The sequence below is a fragment of the Lethenteron reissneri genome, chromosome 6, assembly GCF_015708825.2.
Source record: "Lethenteron reissneri isolate LAM-NWPU_2019-01 chromosome 6, ASM1570882v1, whole genome shotgun sequence".
In the NCBI taxonomy this organism is placed as follows: Eukaryota; Metazoa; Chordata; class Hyperoartia; order Petromyzontiformes; family Petromyzontidae; genus Lethenteron; species Lethenteron reissneri.
The window spans coordinates 2,986,010-3,009,348 of record NC_083784.1 but is presented as its reverse complement, the minus strand read 5'-3'; the positions used below and the strand labels follow the sequence as shown (position 1 = coordinate 3,009,348).

At 44.1% G+C, this 23,339-nt stretch overlaps 1 protein-coding gene across 4 annotated transcripts in view; it reads left to right on the top strand.

Annotated features, from left to right (window-relative positions):
- Window positions 1–23,339, top strand: part of LOC133353678 (ralBP1-associated Eps domain-containing protein 1-like) — a 48,489-nt gene that overhangs the window by 3,907 nt on the left and 21,243 nt on the right. For all 4 annotated transcript variants that reach the window (XM_061570132.1, XM_061570128.1, XM_061570120.1 and 1 more), the window contains exons 2-7: window positions 12,217–12,340; window positions 13,994–14,238; window positions 14,736–14,892; window positions 18,236–18,384; window positions 20,627–20,849; window positions 21,266–21,329. In XM_061570132.1, the coding sequence (XP_061426116.1) occupies window positions 12,217–12,340; window positions 13,994–14,238; window positions 14,736–14,892; window positions 18,236–18,384; window positions 20,627–20,849; window positions 21,266–21,329 (962 nt within the window). The remainder of the gene's footprint in view (window positions 1–12,216; window positions 12,341–13,993; window positions 14,239–14,735; window positions 14,893–18,235; window positions 18,385–20,626; window positions 20,850–21,265; window positions 21,330–23,339) is intronic.

The window sequence follows — 23,339 nt, the reverse complement described above, 5'->3', positions numbered from 1 at the left end:
GCGGGTGAGAATGGGTTTGCGACTTTGTGAGGCGCTCAAGGTTCCTCGGCTGCAGGTGATGTATCCCTGTTGGCGATACTGTAGTCTCTTTGGGCCATGCTGTCCTCCACTGCAGGTGTTGTGGGATGTCCTTGCTGCAGGTGCCGCAGGTTACGCTGTTGGTCATGGTGTCTGCTTTCGGTGATGCCCGGTGTCCCCGTTGTATGTAAAGTTATTGGTGAGGGTGTCTGCCGCAGGTAATTCTGGTAGATTGCTGCAGGCGATGTTGCTTGGTTGCATTTGAGATCGGTTGTCGCTCTGCAGGTGAGGCTTGACGTTGTGTTGGTCCTGTGGACTGTTGCAGGCGACTTGGTTATTGTCTCTGCAGCAGTTTGAGACTGTTTGGTTGTATGTATGTACTGTATGTTTGTTGAACTACTTTCGCACCGTACGTAGCCAATCCCGCTAATCGTAGTAGCGGGGGAAGGACAACAAATTAAACGCAAGAAGCAGTTTTAAATCTGGATTTTAAAGTCCATAGCTCCAGTGGCTTCCTAATTGCAGGTTGTCACTGATACGGGTGACACTTAATGTTGCGCTGGTGTTGATGCAGGTGATTGCCGTGGTTGCGCTGCTCTTGTTGATATTGAGAGGCGTGATGCCCTCAGAGCTTGAAGAATAGCACGTGATTATCTCTCGCCTGTCTTGGTTTCACTCAGGATCATCTACTTTGTGAGTGTTCTGAAATCTGTAAGGCATTAGAAGTCCCAGGTTTTGTCAGATGCGTAATTATGCACCACTAATGTATTTTGCAAGTAGTTCTCCCCCCCCCCTTCAGTTTTTTAATCTAGTTTTCTTCTCGTTATTTTTCCTGGATTCTTTTTGTACCTTAGAGGTGGAAACCTGAGGAGGACCCCTGGGCTCTTGAGGCGAGTGAGCAGAAGGGTTTGTGGTCATAAGATGTTGGTGTGGAACTGCGCTGCTAAGTTGTATCTGCTTCCGCGTGAGGGTCACATTTTCTTTTTATAATCTGCTTTGCATTTTAAAAAAGAGAACTGGTGGTTTCCAGTTGAGCAGCTGAGAGAAGGCTTTAGGGAAACAGCCCTAAAGGCATTCCATTCAAAAAACCAAACGGCACGCAGGCGGTGTATAATTAACATTACATGTGACTCTTCAACGTTACGTTGGGTTAGGACCATTGTTTTAATTACGTGGAGCAGCTAGATATTTCTCACATGACAATACAGCATGTATACAACTGTGCAAAGGTCACGCATGACTAAACTGATGTGCTCCTTCTAAGAGAATGGCGTATGACTTAGTATCTATTAATTCGCCTCCGATGAGTACAGAAATAATGTTTACAAGGTCAGCTGATTTATATGGAATACATTTTTGCAGCATTGAGTGTTTTCGTTATTAGAGTAGCATCAATTCGTTGCATCTTGACAGAGAGAGAGTCCGTGAGCCTATAGTGGTTTCAATTCTGGTTGCAGTGCTTCCATATGCTTTCTGCCGCTATCATTAGTTCTTGTTTTTGTTACAGATAGCCACTTATTTTATGGTCGTTCCGGATTGAGCTTTGTGGCTATTATCAAAATTTCAGGCCACTCGATAGGACGACTTATGTGACTGAGATGGGTGACTCAGCCAAAGCAATACAGTCGTCAAATGAATTTGCAGTTGCATTATTCTTGACATTATGTTTGCAGTGTAGAGAATGAAGGTTCTGTTGGAATGCTGTGGACCAGATCAAATTCACCACTGTAACTCATTAGACAATGCGGGACACGACGTATGTCGTATTGTACTTGTAATTGTTGCTGTATATATCTGCTTGTAAGACCAGTATGTGTGTGTGCATGCGTATGGAGCGGTAAGCGCACTGCTTTATAAACCCAGCAGCCCAAGTTAGATTCCCGCTCACGGCCAAAACCGGTGACGATTATCTGAACCGGGTCCTGGGCCTCCCCTAGGTCGACTCTGCCTCAAATGAGTACCTGGTGCGGTGTGTAGACATCGCCATTGGGGAGACAAAGGCGGGCCGGGCGTGGTGCTGGCCCACTCACCCCCTCGTGTGCGGTTGCCGGCCTTCAGAGGTGCTCTCTAACAGCACTTGCCCCAACAGTCTGTTAAGGCTATACGGTGGATCTTTGCCTTTGTGCATGCGTACACAGCGTGGTAATGTGAATGAGGTGCAAGGGTGGCCCCAGGAGGTAATGAATTCTAGTAAACAGGACATTCAGATGCATGGGTCTGCCCGTCCCCGCAGCCAAGGTTTGCTGTTTACAACCGCACTCCAGTAGGTCATTCACTTCTATAGATTGGTCCCCACGTGTTTGTTTACAGCGCACCGATGGTACAATTAGCCCAACACTGGAATCTGCTTTGTACACATCATAAACAATGCCTGGTAGCCATCTAAGCAGATGCCCTGCAATAAATGACTGGGCGTCTGTGTTACATTAAAGTGTGATATACGTCGTTGTGCGTATTTGCTTTCGTTCATACTACGCTAATGATTAATCCCACATTGCAGAGTAAATGAAAACAATGAGACGTAAATTCACCGTTTAGGGAAACAGCTTTCGTGGAGCTTGTAATGTAATCTGCATCCATGCTGATGCACAGTTGGTTAGCTTGCTGGCACTTGGCAGTCAACGTGTTTTAACGTGTACGTGTTATTCACACTGTTACACAAGATGAGTTGAGATTAATGCTTAACCCTTTTATTTTTAGGTAAAGTGAATCCTGTACAATGGTACTTTGGAGCAACTTTGAAAGCATGTTTTACCAGATCCACTGTTTTCACTCCACTGCTATTCATATTTAATTCCAGCTACCGTTGGCACAATTCAGAAGGCACCTGAACGCAAAAGAAAACAAGTGCCCACCTGGCTCTGTAGGATTTCACATCTTCATTGAATTTGGGGATTCATAGGTGAAAAATTCCACTTGCTTCTTCTTGTCGGGGCTCACTGCCCAAGATGTATATCAAACTCCCATGGCCTCGTGACCTGACATTACCGGTCTCTTCATCTGTGACGACGGCAAGAAAATATACGATTTGGCCTCTCAGCGCTACTTTGCTGAAACCACTCGGCCTTGGCGGTGAAAATAGAATGGCGGAGGAGAGAAGAAGTTAAGAGAATATTGTGGAGGTGCAGGCCCCAACTCGTGCGATTACTAATGATACGTCTGGCCGTAGACACATCCCACGGCGTGTCTGCTGAGGAGGATGTTCACAGCTTCATGCCACCTTGTATGAGCACTCCTGAATCTTGTTTGAGCTACTGTGTGAAAGATTGTTTACTTTGTGTCGGTGAAAAAGTAGCTCCACCCCATCCGGAAAATCAACGTGTTTTTATGGTGTAGCTAAACACATCTGTGTGGCTGTCAACTCGGAAATGTGCACTCCATCCGTGCGTGCAAATCGTGGACTGTGCATATGAAATCGCACGTAAAAAATTCGATCGTAATTCAATCGCCTTCCAGTTTAGGTCGTGTGTAATTCAAGTGCAAGGGCAGCACCTGGCAATCGTTTACAAAGTACAACCCGGACATTAAATAAGTTCGGACCATTCTCATTAAATTTGACCAACTCACTGATGTACATTTGCCTGTCTTTGTGAACTATCTTTTGAGACCTTTCATGTCAGCACACAACCCGTCAGTACGACATATAGTCATGGTATACATACGTTTATTTATATAGTGTATTTAAGCCATACTCATTGAGACAATTGCACGACCAACCAATGGGCCACCGAGTCATTCAATTAAACATACATTTTCTAATTACAAATGCAGAGCTGCTTGTCTACCTACACGGCTGTCAACATTGACAATGGGTTCGACAAGACTACCTGGATTGATAGTGTGTTTTTGGATCTGCCGATATGAGTGTGAATGTGGATAGAAGATAGCCATTATTTACACTATATGAGAGGTACAGCCTCTATTATGCATGCAGATGTAGACTGCTGCTAAACTGCATAATCTAGTGAGGCAATGTAAAAACTATGGTCAATTACTGCCCCACATTCCACATCTTAAAATATACTTTCCGCGTATCTTTCCACATTTCATCCACTGTCTTATATGTCGTGGGTACATGGAGTGTATTTTAAAGATCTGAATGATACAATTGTTTATATTCCAGCCATTACCAATCCACCAATGAAAGACGGTCCCCTGCACTATGTTGGTCTTTCATATATTTTTGTAACTGTTCAGTGCGGGGTTTGGAATCCACGAGACAATGTCATCCGCGGCAATAAATTGATCTTGTGTCGCTGGGTTCATAGCGTAGCGTGCTCACCATTATACCACTGCTCCACTCTGGATTCTACAGTGTTACATCGTTTTCTATGCAAGTCCATTGGTCCGTGCCGCCACCTCTGCCCGACTTGCACATGCATCTGCACGGCCCAGGGATGGCCGAGGAAGACAGCTGTTCTGACTTGCTATATCTATCACTATCTGAGCAATGCAGCCTATCCTGTATCTCCCCAGCTCTATGTTTATCTCTGTAGCTGTCTCTGTTCCACTATATATTTATACACCATGAACTCGACGAAATATGGGTGAAGCCATGCAGTATCTTCTAAGGGTTATGATTTGCATGCTTAGTTAAAACGTATTTAAATTGGTTTATACAATTTCACATTGTCTTTGCACATCAGCTATTGCCAAATTGCTCGAGCGTAATTTTTGTCGTTAGAATTTGTCGAGCGATATAAAAATCTTCAATATTCAGATGATGGTGATTGAGTGAATGATGTAAATTATATTGATGCTCTAGATGGTGTAGAAAGCTGTGAATTAGCAGAAGTATATAGTCGAGTATGCTTATAACTAGAACAATCTGACAACCCAAATTTTCCAATTGGTGCTCCAAAAATTATAGCCTGAAGGTTCATTGATTTTACTCAGAGGGCTGGGTTAGCCTAAAGTTTTTAAAATCCTTTATATTTCATGTGAACACTTTAAATATACGGCCCCTGTCATCATCAAACTAAGTGATTTGCCTCTTGTAAGTTAAAGCCTTAATAAGTCACTATGCCTGTAGGCATGCAAATTCATTTTAACAAACCTTCCATCTTTGCGAAGGAAAAGGGTTGTCTATTTGTATAAGGTCCCTCGGCAAGAATACACATTGATTGGGTTTTCCTCTGATGGTGATGTGTGTCTTCAATATTTACATTTCAAATACATTGTGGTACTGTGTTATTATTTATATACAATCACAGCACCGTCATCACTATTGAATGATCAACTATTGGCTCGCTGCAGGATAACCCGAGATGTGTCTCTCCCAGCCCAGTGAAGTCATTCCCAGGCCGTGGTCTTAGAAGCAGAGGTCGCAACCGGGTACCCGATACCCATACCCTACCCGATACCCGGCTACCCGTACCCGGCCGGGTACGGGTACGGGTACCCGTTTGCGACCCTGGTACGGCCGGGTACGGGTAGGCCGTGAGTCACTGGTGAGTAACCGTTCGTCACTCATTTCGGGTAGGGTACGGGTAGGGAACGGGTACCCATTTGCGACCCTGATGCGGCTGGATACGGGTAAGGAATCAAAACCCGTTTGCGACCTCTGCTTAGGAGGCAGTTGTGCTCGGCAACTGTACACAAACGCCCCACACTGTGCACCAGGTAAAAGGATAAGAGCAAATACCGCTTAGCGCGGTGATTTGAAAGCGTTATCCGCCTCGGCCGGGCACGTATCAAGAGATGCCAGGTAAGAGGATTCCAACGTCGCCACGATCTCTCTGTGTCGGTGAAGCAGAGTTGGGGAGGAGGACCAAGGCTGAGTGAGCAGGAAGATTTGTGTCCTGTGGCGTGTGTGTCCTTGAGCGAATACATACTTAGAATAGGAACAGCGAGTTGTACGCTTGTCTCCTCAGGAGGGATAAAGGCTGTGTGGGTGATGGCCTTCATTTAAATGCCAAGTGCATTGCACAAAAGCAGAAAGTGCTATTCTTTTTTTTTGCAGTTGCTCACGATGTAGCGTGGCCGTTCTGCATTACAGCTCTGCGCCATTCTCATCGCCACAGCTGTCCGCTTGCATCAAAACTGATGGGAGAAAGGGAGGCCAGTGTACAACAGCAAAGCGGGCTAAGCTTCAAACCCCTCCGCTTCCCAACAAGTTGGGTTGATAACGTGGAAATGAAATGTCGCCGTTATTTCCCACCAAGAGGCCTTTGCAGGGGAACCAATTGGGACCGGTTACAAATTAATCTGGAGGTCTGCATTTTTTTACGAGGTTGGTGATTAAAATATTTGTCAATTATGTGGGGTTTTTTTTCTTTTCGCCATGGCTATAACTTCCAACCAGAGATGAAAGCGTGACCGACTAGGGAGGGGCGAAATGAACCAGTCTTGAATGAAGACATAGACTAATCATATTTTGTAACGTTATTAGGGACAGCAATGCACTGAAGAAGACCCCAAATGGTAATTGGCTATGTATGTATATTATAAACATTGACTGATTGACTGAGTTAGTTTAAGACGTAGGCTTTCGCGACCAATATTATGCATAATAAAGGTTTGTTTTGGGTTAAATTTGTTCTGAGTCTACTCTCCAACACACTGCTATGCTGATGTAGTAACTAATTTACACGGTTTGTTTTACGTTTAACACGTAGGCTTTCGCGACAAGTGTTATTAATAATAAAGGCTTTTGGGTTAGATCGCGTTATTTATAAATGTGTCGCAACCCTCCACCACCCGACACGGCTAATCAGTAAAAAATGTGTCACGTTAACAAAATGCCAATTAGTTACTTATTCAGCCCACCGGTGTGTTTGAAGAGTGAATCCACAACATTTAGAATTTGAGTACGACGTTTCACTGGTTATTACATCCAGCATCTTTGGGCGATTTTCCAGAAGAGTGAAGCCATCCACCTGCTTCCAGTCTTAAATCGTGCAGGACGACGTCATCATTGAATCCCATCAGGTTTCGAGGTGGGGGGGCGGGTACTTATATAATAGATTAGTAATCAGTTGATTAGTATGTTATTCCTCTATACGGAAATGTAATATGTATTGTGTATTACTTAATAATTGTTTTACGTGACTAACCTTACTAATTCGGTGTGTTGGTTGGTGGTGGGTTAACAACACATGAACTGATTGGCTGACCTGATAATATCGATGTGTGGTTAAATTGCAATCGCCTCTCACCAGCATTTACTAACTAAGAACAAACTAAATGTTGAACTGTATTCGTCAACCAGAATAAGAGAACTCGGTGAAATCCAGACGAAGACTTGTCTGGATTCCACAGATTGTCATCTACTCGACCCAAGGGTCTGCAAGCAAAATAACAAAAAGAGAATTTTTTTTCGAATTCGGTAAAAACCTAAAAATTTCTACAGATGCGAATACGAGATGGTGGTCCTTGATAAACGACATCACGAAGCAGTCCTTAAAGAGCCGCATGCGACTCTGCAGTCCCAGGTTGCCCACCCCTTTACCAGACTGAGACTCGGACTAAAACAAATAAAATTAAAATACCGTCTGAATTAATGCTGCTGGAGGCCCGACGCGTGACCAATTTGGACATGCCCTATCCTACATGTGTTGTGTGGGACAGCCGTTGCCTTGTGCTCTGTTGCAGTGGAAAACCCTGGCCGACCATAGGAAATGGCCGTCTTCCTTCCCTGGCTGAGAGCTGTCACTTTGTATTGACGTACGAGTTCTCCGAAACCAAAAACGCTCTAGTCATGTTTTAAGTCTCTCTCCTTTGGGAGGTACAACTGCAGCGTGCGTGTAGCGCTTAGCTTGCTGTGCTCAGAACCCAGCGACTCGTGTTCGATTCCCGCTCGTGGCCAACACCAGTGACGAATATCTGAGCCGGTCCTGGGCCTCCCCTAGGTTGACTCAGCCTCAAATGAGTACCTGTAAAAATCGCCACTCGGGAGACAAAGGCGGTCGGGCGTGGTGTTTGCTACCCCCACCCCCTCATGTGCTCTGCCGGCATTCGTATGTGCTCGCTTAACAACACGTGCCCCAACAGTCTGTTGACAATTCTGAGAATGTCGCGTAGCAAAACGTACTCTGAATTGACTGAAATCTTTATAGAATTATTGTATAATAAAAGGTATAGGTGCATCCCTGAAATTGCCTGCTCACACGCCGCTGCTGGTTAAAGAGCCTCTACTCAAAAGGAGCTCTCGAGAGCTCGAGATTATCTTTTTGGTTGACTCTTCCATGACTCGCTGGCCCAGATGACTGAAAAGGAGGTGAGATTATCCCCCACTGAACCCCACCACCACACGATCTGCTGATCGACTAACTGGTGGATTTATTTATAACCAGGTGAGAGCCCATCAAGAGGTGGAGCAGTGGCATAGTTTTTCTAGCCCAGTGGTATGAACCTGGTGAACTTATGTTGATTCCCAGCCATGGGTAACATTCGTAGCGAGCGATATCTAATCCGATCCTGTGGACACTCTTCACCAACCCGCACTGATCCAGCGTGAAGCATCGTCAAGCAACTCCCATGACCGACACGTTGCGACGAAGGCCTTTGTCTCGTCGTGGATTTCCAACGGGCTATAAGTTAAGAGCCCATTGAGAACAACATAAAAAAACGTTCAAAAGGAGATCTGGGTCACGAAAGCAATCCGGCACACTCGTGATGAAACAGTATGCTGGGTCCAAATAATAAGAATCGTGGAAAAAAAAGTACAAATCATTAACCAATAAAGAATAATTAAGCAGGATAAAGTTTGAAGTTGAACTTAACATTCCAGCGAGATTAATTTTAAATGGTGTATAAGGTATGTTTAAAAAACATTAATAAACATTTGTCTAAGCAATAAGCCCCCATTGACCATTAAAAAACTAACCAGCAGAAAACACAATGAGTGATTCTGCACATATTTGTTGTTTCGTCAGAAAGGCCTTTTTAACTTCCCTGTACCCATGCGTGATCGATAATGTATGCTGGAAGAGCGCATGTGGTGAAAGCATCTATTTATACCTTTCAACTTAATGGAGAAAAAAAATCCTACTTTTCAAGTGTTTTTAAAATCTATTTCAGACCTGCCCGCAGACACACGGGGGACTGCAACAACCAGTTTTACAACAACCAGTTTTACAACAATGGCTATTAAATAACTGCCCTCAGGTTATGGCGCTCAGAAGGCCAAGCTTTTGACGCTCACAATCTTCTTCGAAGCCGCAAGTCCCATTGCTGCAGGGGATCGGCTGCTCGCATTTTCTTTCTTCATGTGCTTCTATACTGCGCCTGTTCTCTGGTCACATCCACCACCCTCGTGTCTCGTTCCACGACATACTTCACTCTCACCCTCGGGGTATCCTACCCTGCACCGGTGGCATCTACATAGTTCTTCTCGTCCGTGGGTCTCTGTGTAAGTTTTTGGCTTTGTGTGAGGCTATGGGTCTCTGTTTGAGTATATGGCTGTCTAATCTCCATCGTCCTAATTGCATCTTCTTGATCTTTTCTCAACACATGCCCAAACCATCTCGGTCACTCCTCTCTTAACCTTTTCGAGCATATAAGTAGCCCCTGCTGAAGCTTAAACGCTTCCATTCCTCCTCCTTTCCCATAGAGGTATTAACCAACATGCACCTTAGAATTATCATCTCTCCTTTCTAGAATTTTTCTTTCTTTGTGCTCTAGTCCCTTCACCGTGTAACATCTCTGGTCGTATTTACTGCTCTATATATGTTCCCCTTTTTCTTTTGGCAACTTTTGAGCGAGTACAATTTTCGTACATTGAATTTTTCTCGACAGGACGCCTCGTTGTTGAGCGATGCAGAAAGATCATTTCTCACACAGAGAGGAGGGAGACCGAGCCGACAGGACTACAATGCCTTACTTGTTTCTTGTTATTGACTGGCATTACTACATCAGCTGTCTTTTAAGTGTGCTAGATGCACTTAATATTCTCTTGGGGGTTTCAACAGCGCACCACCATAAGTGGAGGTGATTTTCTCGTAACTGCTTGAATCCAGGTCGTATGTTTTTTTCTCTACGTTGCAAGCGAGTGCTATTAACCTAAGTGACATCAGTTTACTGATGCTGCCGCGTGCGCGTGTGTGTGTGTTGCCCCCATTTGTGGCTCTTTGGGGACCTAGCTTTAGTAAATCTTCGATCGAGTTTTGTTTTGGTTGGCATTCTTGGTCCAAATTTAACTTTCCATGTGTACATGGCAAAAACTAGCACCGTGCCCCCCCCACCACCACCACCCTCCTCCCGTCTGTCCAGGCTCAGTACGGTTCATTGAATGACCGACTGTTCCCACGCAATCTGCCACAACTGACATGGACTTCCTGTTGGTGCTTCTGAGCCATTGGCCTCAAAATGGCTTATCTGTATCCCGCCTAGGGTGGCCAATGCGAACAAAAGGTTTTATTGAGGCATTATACTGTACCTTGCGATCACAAATGCGCATGATAGCTACGCCACCGTGATAGGTTTTAATGAGAACATTTTCATTAAATGGTATGTTGGATCATAGTATGTTGGATTGAGAGCATCTTTATGGGGGGGGGGGGGAAACTAATTTATTATGAAGCATCCACGGAATAGAAAATTAATGAGAAAGTGTGTGTTATATGAAACAGAACGTATATCTGCGAAGCACTCTGCCTATCGTGGCAACTGCCCATGGTGGATTACTACCCATGGTGGACACGAGAAGCATTTGCCACAACCCATGTGGTACCGACCAACCCGCTTGGCTCATCCCCTATGTTTAGTGCGCAGACGTTGAAATCGCTGTGCTGACACATTGAATTGCTCGTTTCCAAAGTCGATGCAGTTTGTTAATTGTTTTTCAGTGTCTCGGGAAAGTAGAAGGCATAAGTATGAATTGAGGATGTGTCCTAGTTGAAGATAAATTGACTACAAAGCTCTTCCTTCCGGTCTATAAAGCGGCCATCAAACCCATCTCACGTTTGCGGTGTCTCATACAGCACTGCTACTTGTTTGAACGTGTTACACCATTTATGCAATCACATTGCAATGGCAGTTCCACACAAATTATGCAACCTCAGTCAGAATTTCCCCAGCATCTGAAGAAAACCTGTGGGGTGTCATTTTGAAAGTCAGTTATTTGCAGTTTATATATATGGATTATTTATGTAATGATTTAATTGCTTAATGCCTATTGCATAACCGAATGCACCATTGCCATATCAGTGTGGATGGCAGTTGTTTCGGCTCACTATGTTCAACACTGGAATTTGAGCTTTTTTCCATTATTAGGAAATGGTGAATAATTATTTCTATCTGAATTAAAGCCCCAATCGGTTGCCACGCCATCTCCAAGTAAAACAGCACTCTTGAAGATTAATACTAATGATTACCCAAATCGAAATTTTGGAAGTGCCCACAACAAAGCATTAAACATTTACCCCGTCACCCTCGATGCAACCGATCTAGTCAGATCTCGGAAGCTTAGTTTGGTTAAGGATGGTTATTCCTAGGATGGGAGACTACCTGCGAACACCAAGTGTTGAAGGCTTCAGCTATGAGGTGGCCTAGAGGTGGCATTAAAGCAATGCTTTAAAAATGTATAGAAATCTGTGTGACCTTTGAGTGTTATCCCCTTGTATTTTGGTATTCAGTGGCTTTCTTGGTAGGGTTAAGGTTTCTCTGGTTTCTTGCCACATGCCAAACACTCATGAATGGGATTGGCCACACATCCCAATGCAGGACCCTCCTAAATCGAAGACTTAAATACACTATTGATGAATGAAGGGCATGATTTTGTTGTATCATTACTGCTCTGTATGTGTGTCATAAAGAAGCAAGGTTATATAATTTGCTGACACTTAAGTGATGGTACAGCTAAGTGGACCATGGCTGGGATCTGATCTCAGAACCTCATGGTTGGTGGCCTGATTGCTCTGCTGATTGAGATATCTAATCTGAATAATCTTGTGTTTAGTTTGTTAATCTTGTGTTTAGTTGTCCTCCCACACCTCCGATTAGCATAGTTGGCTACGTAAGGTGCGAAAGAAGTTCAACATACATACATACCCATACATATAGTTAAATATAATTTGTGTACACATTGTAAAATACAAGGTATACTTTTGCCATAAACTGTATTTATTTGAAGTTTAAATTTAACAAGATGCATTGCTGCCTTTAATGAATGGCTACACGTTATTTATTAATGCCAGGTATGTTGGAGCTCGATGGACTATTGTTCAACTCTTGCCCCCCCCCTCCACTCTGCCACAGATCACAGAGATGTGTGGTGCGAAACGACTCGGCTATTTTGGCCGCAGCCAATTCTACATTGCGCTCAAGCTCATAGCCGTGGCCCAGGCTGGGCTGCCGATGCGTCTGGAGAGCCTCAGTACAGGTACATCTCACAGGACTTGTGTTGGACACTGCGGTGACTTAATTAATATATATTTGAATAGTTAAATATTTACCTGTGTATATGCACGTGCATTTTTGTTAAATCCTTTATATTACGTTCGCTTGCTTGCTTGCGTGCTTGCGTGCTTGCTTGCTTGTTTACGACCGTGCAAATCTTTCGGTCGTTTTTTAACCCACTTCCCGTGATCCAATCGAGCTGACATTTTCCACACAGACTCGTTGTGCGTGATAATTAATTTTCGTGAATTTTTTTCCTAAATTTTACACTGTTTAGGGAATTTTTTAAAATATTTAATTACCAATTGCTTAATGCTGGCAGACAATCATCTGTGCCCATAGGTGGCAGCCATCTCAAGCCAGAGGACGAGAGGACTCTCGCCGCCACGCATATAAAGGCTTTAGAATGAAAAACTTTGTTTTTACGGGTTAATTTTTTTTTCTATTGCCTTCCTGGCTTATTTCCCACTTGTGTAACGTCTTGCCTTCCTCGTTTTATATCTTCACTCGTTCCTGTCCTGGGCCTTCACCCTCCACGTCCGCTGCACATTCCTTCATATCCTGGTTTCCCATTTGGCACCACCTCTCTCTCTCTCTCTCGGCCTGCCTTTCGTTCTCTGCCCTGCCGCTTCCATGTTCATCACCTTTTCTTCAGGTGTGAGTTTCCTCGCTTCTCACGACTTGTCACCGGCCGTCTGAGTCAACTTTCTTTCAGCTTGTCAGAGAAGGTGTACCACTCTTGCCTTCTAAGTCATCTCTTCATTTCTGACCCATTGCAGTCTTGTGATCGTTGAGATACAGCTCAACTCCTTATTTCTGTTGTGCACGACATTTCCTCCTCCGTGGTTTCTAGTCCATCCAGTCCTGTATGTCAATACTGGTCTTATTAATGTCTGATCCATGTTATGTGTGCCATCCATGCATGATCATTTGCAGATGCAGCTATGGTAGAGCACAATACTCACAATTGTAATATCATAAGTTTAATTCCTGGTGGGGGCTTAAATCAGCCCATAATATTTTTTATTGACAATAATATTGATACCATATTGTGAGTGGCTACTTTGCAGAGAGACTGGTCCTTGCCATAGGAATTAAACTCTGCCCACACTTCTTTGTGCAGAAACACACTGCGCAAATCATTACACCATCACTCCACCTCTTTGCTTGGTTAATTAGCGATAATTGAACTGAACTCCACCATAGGGACATGGACGCAGGCACTCGGTGCATTTTCTGGACTAATACTGGGCAAGAAGAGGCCACTCAATTCTCAGTACCTGTGGGAAATAAAGTCCTCTGCCTCTGAGGTCTGGTTGCAGCACGGCGACTCCATGTACTCCATCTCTTTTAACACCGGTGACATCTTCGGTCTGCTGAGCACAGAGAACTATTCGTACCACCCGAGGCAAACATTTTGCAAAGACCACGTGCTTTCTCAGTCGCTGGGCTCATCACCTGGAACGCACTCCCGATGAAGGAACTAAAGGAACATGATGTCTCTCTCTCAAAAATCAAACTTGACCTAAAACTCACCTGGTGTTACCTCGCCGCTATGCAGCGCACTTAGAGATGTTTTGACATTCTGGCGTATTCTTTAAATGTCTTTATTTGTTATTATTTCTCCCCCGCGCAGTGCGTGACCTCCCCCGCTTCGTGGTGGGCAAGAGCGAGCAGTCCGAGTCGTCCCGTCACGTGACGCCGTCGCACCACGCTCCAGAGCAACACGAGGGCGGCCCCGTGACCCCGGGTGGCAGCAGCTACTCGCGGGTCATCCCACCGCCGCCGGCACGCGCCCACCTCAAGAAGCTGGCGCCGTCACAGCCGCAGGACCCACCGGGTACCGGCACGCCGGCCAGGATGCCCTCTTTGGACCAGCAGGTACGGAGAGGGGCAGCTGATTGTGCCGGCACGTGGTGTCTTTTGTTATATTTTTTAGCATGGTTGCTGAACCACAGGCGCAAGCGCCAAAAATACCAGGCGGCCACCAACGACAAGCATGGCTGAAGGTATCATAGATACATTTTTAAACGTTTCTTAGATGGAGCGAGGTTTTTGGAGCTTGAGAAAATAAACTGTTGGAAGGAATTCCAATGCTCTCTCCTGCAAAACTTTGGAAATGCTGAGCAACGTTCAGTTCTAAAGTAAATCTAAACTGTTTTTGTTTACCAGGTAAGGCCCGCTGAGCTATATAGCTCTTTTTCAGAAGCGATCTGGCTATCACAAATGTGTAAATTTATATCGGCCAGTTCAACCCGAAAACAAATTGGATGTGCAGCTAAAACGGTGAAAAACCTGCGTAGCAACAGGAAGGGTTTGTTTTTTACTGCCGACTAATCGATTCGCCGCGTTCCCTTGTGGTCGCCCAACTCGACCAGTCCGTGTCCAAGTCTCCTCCGCAAGAGACGCCGTCGCCCGTGGTGTCCCCGCACCACTCCCCGCCGGCATCGCCCGTGGCGTGGCGCTCCGGCCAGCGGCACCCGAGCGGCGACAGAGGCCCTGCCTGGGCCCCGTACGTGGCCGAAAGACAACCAGGTGAGCTGGTGCAGTGCATTTTAATCTCGACTGAACTTAAAAGCTGAACTATTTTAAAAATTTAATATTCTTTGTGTCTTTCGGTAAAGTCACGTAGATAGAAAAAATAATAACAAACAAAGAATAAAGTTAATAACAAATAATAAAATATTATGAAAATAAGATTTTTTTTTCACCAGTAAGGCCCACTGAGCTAAATAGCTTTTTTTGCGGAAGTGAGCTCGGCGAAGTGGCTTATCACGTGGACATTTATAGCGGCCTAATACTCTAACGCACGTTGATTCAAAATTTGGAGGGAAAAACTGGAGGACCCGGAGAAAAATCCACACGACCACGGGGAGTGCATGCAGGCGTGAGGGTCGGGATCGAACCCACGACCTCCTGCATACCTGGTGAGGCAGTTAACACCTCGTCCTGTACCAGTCACTTATCCGCCCTGATCAATGGGCCACTGGCGCTCGGTGCAGGATTTGTATATGGTATGATTGTGGTTTTTTGTAGACGTTCGCAAATCTTTTCACACGCAGTCATGTGTTCTTGGTCTTACATACATTTTGTAAAGAGCACTCTCCCGTGGTTTGCTCTTCATTTGTCCAAGAACATATTTGTGTATGGTGTGACTCACATTTTATAGATGTTTACATACACTGGCAGAGCCAGTGGGGGGGGGGGGGTGGGGTGGCACGTGTCCCCCCAATGATCCCATCGAAATCCCTAATTTCGATCGGATCATTGGGGTTTATTAGTAATGAATCGGCATTTTGCGATCCTCATTATTATGTGCCAAGGACTCTATGAGATGATAGGACAATAGTCTGAGTCCATAATTGGCAATGAGTAATGGCAAAGCAGTTATAAGTGCCTCACAGAATTGTGCTCAGTTGCGTATACAGTACACGATGCTGATTACACACGGTTCGAATTCGACCCTCGATCGATGGCTGCGCCATCGCCGCACACACGTCGAATAAAAAGCAAGGGACAGGTTCTTACTTACTAACATCTCCTATAATTTTTCATTGCTGGAGGGGTTGCTGCCCCCCCTACCTGAAAATCCTGGCTCCGCCATTGCTTACATAGCCGACTTTTTCACACATCCGCCTACACCTCAGTTCCCAGCGAACTGCTTACGTGATTTTAACACGTAGGCTTTCGCCACCAATATCTCACCATTCTGGCGAATTGCCCGATGATGCTGGATGTAATTACCAGCGAAACGTCATACTCAAAAATTGTAAATGTTGTGGATTCACTCTTCAACACACCGGTGGGCTAAAGTAGTGAACTATTTGTCTTTTGTCAACGTGACACTTTTTTGCTGATTGGCCGTGTCGGGTGGTGGAGGGTTACGACACATTTATAAATAACGCGATCTAACCCAAAAACGTTTATTATGAATTATTATTATTATGCTTACGTGATATTACACTGCATGTATATTTTTTCCAACTAAGGTTGAAAGTATTCACGCATCAAACTCTGTGCATACATCTGTAGATGGGCGCAATAACTCTCGTATAGATTATATCCAGTATAAAATTGTATTGTTGTTTGGGAACTCTCTTGTGTAAAACCAGACAAATTTGCTCTTTAGGGCTCTTTTTTTCCTAATTCTGGCAGCCCTGCTGTTTGTCCACACGAAGGGCGCAGTTTTTATATATCCTGCAAAGGGTTTTGCATAGCAATAGCACAATTAATTTTTGTTAATTGTCTGAATCTCAAAGCCGGAATTTATGAAATTAAGTGAAAAATCTAATCTATTTTATGGTTGTGTTTTTGTTGGTGACCCAGCTGAAACTATCGACCCACTCCAAATGAAAACCTGATTTAGCCAGATTCTAACCAAGGCCTCTCAGCAGTGCCAGCTCAAGTGCTTTGAGAGTTCTGTCCGTCCGAGCCACCTGGCTACCTCTTATAATTATTTTACGATAAAAAGACACCGCTCGCAAACAACAGTCCTTGTAGTTGCGTCACCTAGGCTGCGTGTACCACGTTTTGACATGAGTTTGAAGCTTCTTTAATACGAAAAGAGACGCGAAATGTTGTATATCAAGTCACACACGATTTGATATCACGTTGGTACAGCTGCCATAGGTTGTAACATAATGTACCCATTGTGTGCGCACTAACACCTGTGTTGGACAGCCTGGGGGCTTGCAGCCTAGGTGTGTATCTATAGGATATGCTCTCTATTGTTTTGGGCCCAAATCTTTAACCCATATAAGAGTAAGATTTTAAATCTCTTTGGCAAGGTAGACCTAGTCTTGATGACATGACTGTCATGTGCGGCAAACCAGCCTTAGATGTGCAAATACAAATGGATATTAATGTATTTTTTTTACAATTTAATGTATAAACAGATAGTTCGAATTTATACCCGCCTGTGTCTGAATCCACATCTTTGTTCTCGGTTTCCTGTGGTATATGCGTCACTAACTTGGCACCGTGGGACATTTGAATACTCTTGTTTGTTTATTTAGGAGAGCGTCACTGAGTCTTTGTCCCTCATTTGCGTGAAAATTTTGTTTTTTTTTATATGTCCATAACTCCCATTTTGTGTGTGATAAAAAAACAATCACTTACACATTCAGTGACGCTTCTTCTTGAGTATGGCTGTGTTTGAATAGCAACGGTCGTAAATCTAGATTATTTAGCCGCGTGACAGCGTCCGTTGATGCTGATTGTAGATCTTTCTATTCTTCCATCGAAAGATGTGCAGTGATGACCTCGTTGGTGGTGTTGTGTCGTTTTTTGGGACACTGAACAGATTAACCACGTGAAGGTTGCCATCTTCAACTGGCAGTGGCACTGAAACTTTGCACAAGTATGCCAGTAATTGTCATGCTGTACTGCACACTACTCTGTGTGTGTGCGCATGCAGGGGGCGGTGTGTAGTAAACATCGCCACTAGGGGGCCGAGCGTGGTGTTGGCCACGCACCTCACCCCCTCGTGTACCGTGCCGACCTTAATTCGTGCTCGCTCACAGCACTTGCCCCAACAGTCTGTTGAGGCTATACGGGGGGGCTTTTTTGAAGGGGCAGAGCGGTACTGTAGCGGTTAGCCGCTGCGCTACGAACCTGGCAACCCGAGTTCGATTCTAGCTCACGGCCACACCAGTGATGGTTATCTGAACCGGTCCTGGGCCTCCGCTCGTTTGACTCAGTCTCGAATGAGTACCTGACAGTGTGTAACCATCGCCATTCGGGAGACAAAGATGACAGGGCGTGGTGCTGGTCACCCATCCCCTCGTATGCTGTGCCGGCCATTATAGGTGCAACTCGCTAACAGCAATTCGCCCCAACAGTCTGTTAAGGCTACATGGGAGGATCTTTGTCTTTGCAGGAGCGGAGGGTGCCTCTTGGCCGGTAGGCTCCACGCCCCCGCAGCAGGAGAACTGGGTCAGCTTTACTGACAGCGCTACGACGATGCCGGAAGGGGGGGCGGCCGTGTCAGCCACTCCCACCGCCCCCACGCACTTTGTGGCCTCGCAGGTAGAGTTCTCTTCCCCTTCACGTGGTGCCATTACCCACAGCTGCACGGCGAATGTCAGAACCAGTGGGAACTTTAGTTCGCATTTGGCAGCATGCCAGCCAAATCAAAGCGATTTCTAGCTCAAATGAGCTTTGAGGCTGTGTTCATCTCCTGTTGGCAACCCTGTGCCAGTGATGAAAATTCCTTATTTCTATGGCAGGGGTGAGTCTATCCATAGGACAACCACTGTTGACTTTCCCACAGTGGAATTAATTTTATTGACCCCCTGAGATATGATGGGCTGAGTGAAGTCCCAACCAGGCGATGTATTCCATGGGAGGTGTGGTATAAATAATGACGATGATGATAATAATGATGATGATGGTAAAGGTTTTGACGAATACATTAACAAGATTCCACACCAAAAATATGTTTAAACATGCTTCTAATTTAATGGGTGTTGGTGCGGCTGTGTGGTTAAGGGTGGATAATTCCATCATTGGAGCACTGAGTCAGCACTGCAGTGGTCCTGGGCTCAACTCAGAGCTGTCTTTCACTATTGAACCAGGTTCTCAGGTCTAGCGAGGTGATCAGGGTCAGAATCAGAATATTGATTTATCCTGGAAGAATCCGGTGAGCTATGAAGCTCTATTTCACAGATGTCCAATAGGGGCGGGTCGGCAAGTAACAACAACAAACAATACAAAACAACCGATAGGAGTGCAAAATAGAGATAAGGCAAGCAAGTCGTGAACAATAAACAAAATTGGGCAAGGCAGCAAAACAACAACAAAAACAGTCCCAGACCACACCAAGACAAAATGGCATATTAACATTGAACTATCGATACATGGGTAAAGGATCAAGGTTACAAATCACATTGACAAATTTGGTTATATCCAGCACGACAGATCTTCTGTTTCAGGATCGTCTCCAATCACCAATGACTGCATAAACATTTTTTATAACATTTTGGTCACTTAATGTGGCTTAATCCTGCTCTCTCTAGCTTAACAAAAACTTAAACATTAAAAAATGTACTTGTGTTTAATAGCGCCTTCAGTTTGTGCTAAGTATTATCTATGATTAACAGATATTTTTTAGTGCGAATTAGTTGAATATATATGATTAGTGTATGTGGCAGCTTGAAAAACCAATCGATAAGTGTCGGGTCTGAATTAATGTTAAGGATACTGTCTTGTCAGAATACATTGTTGACCGCAAATCATGCGTTCCACCCGGTAATAACTTGGCCTACAACGATTGCATTGATTCATTAATTAAAATCGATGCATTCGCTCACATTGCATGCATCAAATTGTGCACTTGATAATATCGCATTTACTATAAATAAAATGAAACGCAAGCAATATGCTACTGGAGCTTTAATGCTTACGACTCATAAAAAACATGATGAAAAGGAGAAAACAAATCCTTAACAATATTAACGAGACTGTAAAAAAATTGTGAAATTTAATTGTAATGTAAGCAAATGACATGCTATTATTATAGAGTATACAAAACAAGACAAATGACACAGAAACAGACAACAATACAAATGAGATGGTAGAGTCGTATAATCAATTTGTGACCTCCATGACAATCCCATCTCTCTCGAAAGAGAGAGGGGGTGGTCAATCCATACCTTGACATATGATGTCACAATTGAGAGATGTCTACTCCCGGTAAACATCAAACTCAGCTTATCAACGTCTGTTAATACCCCGACACATTCCACACAGACTAACTTTTTAAAATTGTACCAGGTTAGGCCCACTGAGCTATATAGCTCTTTTTCAGAAGCGACCAGACCACAAATGATAGCTCAATGAAGTGGCTTATCATGTGGAAATTTCTAGCAGCCAATACTCTAAATGCATGTTTCTAAATATGTAGAGAAAAACTGGAGAACCCAGAGATAATCCACGCAACCACAGGGAGAATATACAAACTTCAAATATACAGGCATCAGGGTCGGGATCAAACCCATGACTTATATACCAGGCGAGGTAGTTAACATCTCGCCACAAGAGTAATAGCCAAACTTCCAACAATTACAGCTATGAGAGAAGTAGAATGACCCACATGGTACAGGGTTAAATTACTGCTATTACTACAGGGGTGAGGGGGCTTTAAATATTATTCTGACCACAGGGTCGAGTCCACAACCTCCTTCATACCAGGCGAGGTAGTTAACATCTTGCCACCACGGCGCCCACACCCCATGATTTCCCCCCGTGTCTTCACGCGTGTCTTGTGAAGGATCACACTGCGACCGGGTCGGTATCGCGCGCGTCGGCGGCCGGCGGTGGCGGAGGAGGAGGCGGTGGAGGCAGCGGTGGTGGCAGCAGTGGCGGCAGCGGCAAGGAGCTGCAGCGCAGCGCCAGCTACAGCGAGGACCCGTGGCGAATCACAGAGGAACAACGCGACTACTACATCAACCAATTCAAGACGATCCAGCCCGATCTTGGCGGGCTCATTCCCGGTACGGCTGCCACCTTCACCTACAGCTGTGATGATGATAATAATAGTAATGTGGACCCACGTGTCTGTATCTCTGTAAGTACCCACGTGTCTGTATGTGTGTTGTCAATACCCATGTGTCATTGTCTACTAGCCCCACATGTCTGTACATTTGTGTCCCATCCAGTAGCCTGCTAAAAGGTTTTAGGGCACAGTGAGACCTTCCTGGATAGATGTATATACAGTATATATACTTTTCTGTTGTCCATGATATGTAATGTGACGAAGATCCTTATTTGATGTTAAAAATGGAAACGTATTGGGACTAAAAGGGTTTGCGTTCCATGATTTTTGTTCACATTGGAAGTGCATGTCAAAAGGTAATATTGCTCATGACGTGGTTTAATAATGTTGATGGATTTATTGCTGCATTTGCAGGCTCTGGTGCCAAAGAGTTCTTCACTAAATCCAAACTGCCTATAGTGGAGCTCTCTCACATATGGTGAGTAAATGTTGTCCTTGATAAAGCACCGAGTGTCTCTGCTGCTGTGCACTTTTCCCTTTCACAATGCTGGAGAGCATTACAATGTGTCAAGCTGTTACAACATTTCCTGGCAATTCTCGGTGTAAACCACTCGCACGCCAAATTAAGTAGCAATCATTACATAACCACACCTTAACAAACGTGAAAAGACATTACGTTTTGTTTAAGCTGTTGAGCGCTTAACTCAATTTGAGGATGACACGTTGTTTCTTCACTATCAAAATGGTGCACACGCTTTAGAAAGTATCCCTTAACATGATTGTAATGTGCTTGTCTCCTTGTTAGTGTTAGATTTGAAGCTTTCGTGACTGCAAGGATTCATACTCTTAGGCTTTTTCGGTAAAGTCACGTAGGTAAAAATAATAATAATGAAGTAAAATAATTATATATGAAAATAACTAAATTAAATCAATTTAATTTAATTTAGTTATTTTCATTTTTTTTACCTACTTGACTTTACCGAAAAAACCTAAGAGTATGAATCCTTGTTAGTGTTTTTTGAGACGCAGTAAAATGTAGTTACTTTCTAATTGCAAACAATGCGTGTTATTGTTATTGCACAAATGCACAATGATGGAGTTAACCTTCATGTTTCTCTTCATTGGTCCATCCATGCTGGGGGATTCGGTCTACTAGACTGACTGCTTTGTCTCGTCACCCCACCGCAGGCCACAATAACTTTTCATTATGCTTCTTTACTTCACTCTTTTGCACTTTCAGCTTCTCTTCCGTTTTCTCTTTTTTTCTTCCAAAGTTCGTATAACCTTGCTCTATTCAAGGAATGCATTACAGTCAGGGAAAAAAGTATTTGATCCCCTGCTGATTCTGTACGTTTGCCCACTGACAAAGTAATGATCAGTCTATAATTTTAATGGTAGGTTTATTTGAACAGTGAGAGACAGAATAACAACAACAAAATCCAGAAAAACGCATGTTAAAAATGTTATAAATTGATTTGCATTTTAATGAGGGAAATAAGTATTTGACCCCTCTGCAAAACATGACTTAGTACTTGGTGGCAAAACCCTTGTTGGCAATCACAGAGGTCAGACGTTTCTTGTAGTTGGCCACCAGGTTTGCACACATCTCACTCACTGTACGTCTCGTCTTTTATGCCTTCAGCAGTGCCGTTTTTGATGCCTTTGCTCAGCAACCAAGATTTTAAAACATTTTCGTAGACAGTCAGGAAGACGCGGTTGTGGTTGGGTGGGGTACATATACAGGAAGGAGGCGGGCAGATTTTCACGTTTGCGACCAGACCTAAAGTCAGTAGGTGCAATACTGTCACGGATACTCTGGCAGTTGTCAGCTGTGCAATAGCTACGGAATGCTGCGGAAATAAGAAAGCACTGCCATGGGCGCGGTGAAATCACATGGGGCCGTGATGGCCTCTGTAGTCACTGCTGCTTTGATGCTTACTTCAGCTGCTGACTGGCAGCCCGGGGCAGATTATCTATGTCGCGGATTAAACCGTACTTACGAGCTAATTTCTTTTTTCCCTGCACGTGAGGTACTTCTATTATTAGCTGCTCCTCACTCATCAAAGAGTGGCGATTCGGTGCCCACTTGACCGCAAACGTTTCACCAAGTAAATGCATTAATTAAGAAGCAACAATAACAGATAACACTGGTCAACAAAAAAAAAACTTTTTTTCTGGCCTGGACTTTTGCAGCTGTTTTTACCCGAAATTAACTCTGTCACTTATGATTGCAAGTTGTTGCGAGTCAGTGACTGCTTTAGTGTTAAAATATGGTGCTGTATTTTTAGGATAGTGTGTTTATACAATCATTTTATGTAGATATCCACATTTATTTAATATTTTTCTTCTGCAGTTTTTATTGAAAATGCAATATTTGATATCTCAAAAACCTGATGTGATAGACAAAAACTAATGCCAGATTTGGAATCAGCACCCCAAAATTACATTAAAACCGTTGGAATACCTTATGCCAGAAAAAGTGCATCTT